Source organism: Quercus suber, unplaced genomic scaffold (assembly GCF_002906115.3).
Source record: "Quercus suber isolate HL8 unplaced genomic scaffold, Cork oak 2.0 scaffold_124, whole genome shotgun sequence".
Classification (NCBI taxonomy): domain Eukaryota; kingdom Viridiplantae; phylum Streptophyta; class Magnoliopsida; order Fagales; family Fagaceae; genus Quercus; species Quercus suber.
In genome coordinates, this window is record NW_027069588.1 from 790,392 (window position 1) to 796,193 (window position 5,802).

At 38.6% G+C, this 5,802-nt stretch overlaps 1 protein-coding gene across 1 annotated transcript; it reads left to right on the top strand.

The window, feature by feature from the left end:
- The first annotated feature begins 452 nt into the window (after positions 1-452).
- Positions 453-5,133, top strand: LOC112003530 (disease resistance protein RPP13). Its single transcript, XM_024035738.2, has 3 exons — positions 453-2,428; positions 2,671-4,705; positions 4,793-5,133. Exons 1-2 carry the CDS (start codon positions 677-679, stop codon positions 4,681-4,683), a joined length of 3,765 nt encoding a protein of 1,254 aa, XP_023891506.2. The 5' UTR covers positions 453-676; the 3' UTR covers positions 4,684-4,705; positions 4,793-5,133.
- Positions 5,134-5,802: the final 669 nt, after the last annotated feature.

The window sequence follows — 5,802 nt, forward strand, 5'->3', positions numbered from 1 at the left end:
TTCTCATCTCCGCCATCAGCTTAAGCATTTACTGCTATTGCCGTCGGAGGAAAAAAAAATCAGACATCGACCATGAGTCGAATAAAAAAGATTGGGAGTTGCTGCGTAGTTTTCAAAAAGACGTGGACAACGTTTTGAAGTCAGGTTCTCAAATGAATAACGAAGCCAGATATTTAAAAACGGCACCTAAGAATTTTTTTTTTTTTTTTTTTGACAAACACCTAAGAAATTATATATATATAAGTTTTGTCATTTAAAAAAAAAAAAATTAATATGAGAAGAAACCACGTCGGTTCACCTACCTAAGGAGAAAGTTTACCCTGTATGTAGCACTCCTCTCACGTCACAATGAATGGGACCCATACACTAGTGAAACTCACAATGTGTGAGACATCCGTTGCATATACCAGATGCAGGATAAACTTTCTCCTACCTGATCATTACTCTCCGGTTAGATGAGAAATCAAGAAAATAAAAAATCATTTCCAATCTGCCAACTGTCAAGCAAATGAAATTACTCCGTAGATGCAGCAATCAAAATTCCCAAGCGTTTCATCTTCTCACTTCTTCCGTTACGGTTAGTTCACCAGAGCTTCATTTCCGACCTATATTTCAACCTCTCAATTCTTCTTGATTCAGTTGCCTGATCACTTTTTCAACATAATACACAACCACGATGGCAACTTTAGTTACTACCATTCCCTATAAAATCGCAACAGCGATGGCAACTTTAGGTACTACCATTTTCTATAAAATCTTGTATATCCTGACTTACGTCCTTTTCAATTTCCTTCTCATCTCCGCCATCAGCTTAAGCATTTACTGCTATTGCCGTCGGAGGAAAAAAAAATCAGACATCGACCATGAGTCGAATAAAAAAGATTGGGAGTTGCTGCGTAGTTTTCAAAAAGACGTGGACAACGTTTTGAAGTCAGGTTCTCAAATGAATAACGAAGCCAATGAGCTCTGGCAAACCAATGAACACCAGCAGGGAATGACTGCACAACTACAAAAATCTGTGGCAGACTGGTATGAAAAAAGTATGGAGGATCTCCCTAATAGTGCTGAATTCAATGGTAAAAGTTATAAAAGCGAGGATGAAGAAAAAAAACTCAAGAACATGGTACTAGAAGCCAAAAAAATCCACCGAAATTTGGACAAGTTAAAGGACAAGATCAGATACTTGCAGGTCAGACCTACTGATGATGAACGGCAGGCTCTTGTGCAAGAAGAAGACAAAAAATTCGTTGAGGATCTCATTGCTGGTGTGCAGAAAGTAGACAATCTCATCCCTGAAGTGAAAAAGGAAGACAAATGCATTGCCGATCTCATTGCTGATGTGCAAGAAAAAGACGAACCCATTGCTGGCACTTCAGATTTATCTGGTGATATTAAAGCGGAAATACAGTCGTTCACATTGTATTGGGCACCATTCCGTGCTTTCCTGATCGATTTACAAAGTTCTGGTCTTGAAACTAAAACGGAAAAGGCCTGGTTGGAGGAAGCGAAAGAGATCATTGATAAAGCTCAGCATGCTATCGATAAGTTTATAAAGAATACCAGAAAATGGAAGTCGATATTCTCATATTTTAGTAATCAGAAAGCAAGGACAGAGCTTAAAGAGGGGATGAAGCGCGTTAACATAGGGTTCAAGAAATTCCTCGACAGAAAGGAGAGGTTCGGTATTCAATTTAAAAGATACTCCACCAGAAGAGAAATAGACCCATTACAATCCATATCTGGAACCTCACAAGAGCAGCCATCCAATAATGTGCAGATCTCAGAAAATGGCAGCGGTAATTTTAATAATGAATTAGAGAATCTCAAGAAGACGTATGGGAAAGAGGAGTCTCTTGAAAAGCTCCAAGCTTTATGCACGACGTTTACCAGAGCCCATGGTGAAGCTGCAGAAAAAGAAGAAGGCATAAGAAGTTCAACAGAAGAGGAAAAGTTGAAGCAAATAAAAAAATTGGCTGAAAAAACAAAGTATTATTTAGAAAAATATGAAAAGAATTCAGATGGGAGGAGACCCGTGAAGAAACTTCATGAGAAGTTTGACCAAATTAAGGAAGCTTTGGAAATTATTGAAGAAACTACAAAAGCATACAAGTTTGAAATTAGAAAAGAGATGGGAGTAGTCGGTTTGGATGAAGACATACAGGCAGTGGCCTCACAACTGATAACTGGAAATAAACATGTCGTTTGCGTTGTGGGGATGAAGGGTATCGGTAAGACCACCCTGGCAAAGAATATATATCGCCACAGTGATATTTTGGATCATTTTTCGGCACGTGCCTGGGTGACTCTAACTGATCTAAAGACCAACGATTACGATGCCGTTTTTAAAGATGTGGCAAAGCAGGTCTCGGAACCTGATATTAATGGATCACAGGAGGAAGAGAACAGAAGGGGAGAGTGGAAGAATAAGGTTTGTGATTTGAGATTCTTTGTTGTATATATGTTGCGACTAGCGAGTTCGTTTTTAAGCTTCTTCTGTTTTTTTTGTTTTTTTAAGTAGTTTGAGTTTTTTTGTTTATTTTTTTTAGAGAGAAGATGTTTTCTGGTAGTGTTGTACATGTTAGTTACGAACAGTACATTTGTTGTACTTTCTATTTAGTTGAAGCAAAAACTAATTCATGCAAAACAATTTTTTTTATTATTTTTTATTAGGTATGTGCTATCTTGAAGAAGAAGAAGTATTTCGTGGTTCTAGATGGTTTCACAGCGGAAAATGACTGGGAAACTCTAAAAGCAGCATTTCCAGAGACAGGAGGGAGTAGAATTTTGCTCACCACACGTGACCAGTGTGTAGTTAGGACAGTGTGTGGCAAACTCCATTGTCTTAGATTACGAACCAAAGAAGAGAGCCGCAGATTGTTTATCCAGATGATGGGAGATGACTTTGATTTAGGTCCTAAGGACGTAAAGAAATTAGCTGAAGAAACTGTTGGACGATGTGGGGGCTGGCCACTTCAAATTTTACACTTTGGGTATCTCATGTCAACGGAAGATGGTAAGTTGCAAGAATGGCCCAAGAGCATCACTCCGGCTCAGGAACCATGGCTCAAATACCTGAAAATTGAAGGTCGTATCACACTCAAAAATTGGCTGGAGAGTCATAAAATAGAAATTAATGATTGGTCTGACCATGAAGGTAAAAATGATTTGCTTGACAATCTGAGCAAATTTTTTGCTTTCTTCTTTAATCTCTTTCCTAGAGACTATGAAATTCCTGCAAGGAGATTGGTCGCTTTGTCAGTTGCAGAAGGGTTGGGGTTGGGGGAAGAAGGCCGTGACAAGAATAAAACCACGAAACTAGTTGCAATGGATTATTTGTCAGTGTTGATTGATCTCAACTTAATTCAAGCAGTTGAATTTATTAAAGGGAAAGTAAAGACGTGTCGCCTGCCTAGTGCTCTCGAAGAACAGTTCTTGTTTGAAAGTGGGATTTCACAGTATCATCTTGTTGATCTCCTTGACCAAAAGTCTGAAATTTATAATGATATTCATGTTAAGGGTAGTAATTCACCAAAATTTCAGCAAAGTTACATAGATCTCATCTCCTATCTCTCATTTGACACTAGAGAAGGAAATAACCCTGGAGAAGATGTAGGGAAGTTTCTTCGTGAGGGCATTGCAAGTGGGTGCTTCCACAGTTTAAAGGTTCTTGATCTTGAACATGTATTCAGACCTCAATTGCCCAACACCATCGGAAAATTAGTTCAGCTGATGTATTTAGGGTTAAGGTGGACTTACCTGGAGGAAATTCCATCATCCATAGGCAACTTACTGAACCTCCAAACCCTCGATGTGAAGTATACTTATGTCAGAACTCTGCCTAAGTCCATATGGAAGTTGCAGAAACTTCAACACCTATACTTGAACGAGAGTCATCGAAGTAAATTTGTGTCTCAACCAAGGAGCAGTTCCCTAAAGTATCTGAAAACATTGTGGGGTTTATTCTTGGATGATTTCAATGCTATAAAGAATGGGCTGAACAAGCTAAACAACCTTACAAAGCTAGGACTAGCGTTCCAGTTGGAGTTGCCTCAGCAAGAAGAATTGGCCCGTTGGTTGAAAGGTCTGAAATACCTCAAATCTTTGAGATTGAGATCGGTTGACGAGAACGGTGATGCTCAGGATCTTCACTTGGAGGGATTGTCAGGGCTTAAAAATCTCTCCAGCCTATATTTGTTTGGAAAGCTAGATATTCAATCCATCAAAATCCTATTTCCAGACACTTCTGACTTTCATCTGTCTCACTTTACGTTGTCTGCCTCGGGGCTTAAGGATGACCCAATGCAAATTTTGGGGAGTCTCTCCAGTCTTAAATCACTCTGTTTCTACTCTGACTCTTACGAAGGAAAACATATGCTTTTCATTAAGAAGAGCTTTTCCCAACTTCAAGTTTTGAGACTTTGGAATCTAAAGAACCTAGAAAAGCTGAAGGTGGAGGAAGAAGCAATGCAAAAACTGAGGGAGCTAGAGATCAGGGGCTGCAAAAGTTTAAAGTTCTTCAATGGTTTGAAGCACTTAATGAGTCTCCGAGAATTGAAGTTGCCAAATATAGAAGACAATTTCACCTCACAAATAAAGAAGGATATGTTCCAAATTTTTGGAGGCACTGGCTACCCTCCCACGATCATATTAGACCACTGGCAGCCCGAGCTGAGTGAAACGTGACTGAAGCATTTGTGTATTCTAGGTGTGTCTTTCTTTTCAATTTTGTTACTTTTAATTTAGCTTTCCTTCAAACAAATGCTGAAAATTTTAACACTTGGACTTGTAACAGATTTCATTATCATCTGCCCCTTTGTGTTGATGTGGCATTGGGCAAAAGCAGGAGAGTTGTTGGTGGATGATTATGTTAATCTTCTATTTGGATCACCATGAGGATACTTGTTTTTCTTTCACATGTCACTTTATTTCGGTTCTTGCGTTCAATAAGTGGTGTGCTTGTGCTGATTAATTGAATAAATTGGGAGACTTGGTTGATAAGAAGTTCTCCCAAATGTTTGGTTCCTTTGTTGTTATTTGTATTTTAACTCTTTCCGAAGAATGAATCTGTTTCTCTCTCAGTGGTCGACTCTGATGTAACTTCTTGAATAATAAGCAGCTTAATTTCTGGGTTGATTTGGCAGCCTAAGAATTTTCAGTTTCAACACAATTGATTTGGCAGTTTCATCATGATTTGTTAGTATTGGCCTCCCTTAACGTCTGGATTCCAAGCAGCAGTCCTACAACACTTGCCCTTTCATAAAAGTTAAAACAAGCCACGTCCATGACCTTGCAAAATCTTAAAACCCAAGCCTTTCTTTCGGCCCAACCCATTAAAAAAAATCCTTTAACCATATCCAGCCCATGTAAAAATATATATATATTAGAAAAGCTATAGCCCAGATGTACTACTACTGAACCTTAAGCAATAATAGTAAACAAAACCGTTCTGGAAGGCCCAATCAACACATGTAGTCCATGCCCATGCCTAATGAAAGCCCAGCCCAAGTCAACAAGCTTTTATTATAATTATTTGGTAAACTTTATTATAAAAATTTCATGTCATTCACACATGCTCTGTCATTCATTTTCAGTCACATATGATTGTTGAAGTAATGAAGAAGAAGACTGAAAAGAATGTTGAAGCAACGAAGAAGAAGAAGACTGAAAAGAAACAGATTGAAGAGGAAGCATAAAACGACTGCGTTGTGATTAAATCAAACGCAGCGTTTCATACTACACGCACCGTTTCACTTAAGTAATGGCTTCTTCAAGAAACGCACCGTTTCACTTAAGTGATGCCTT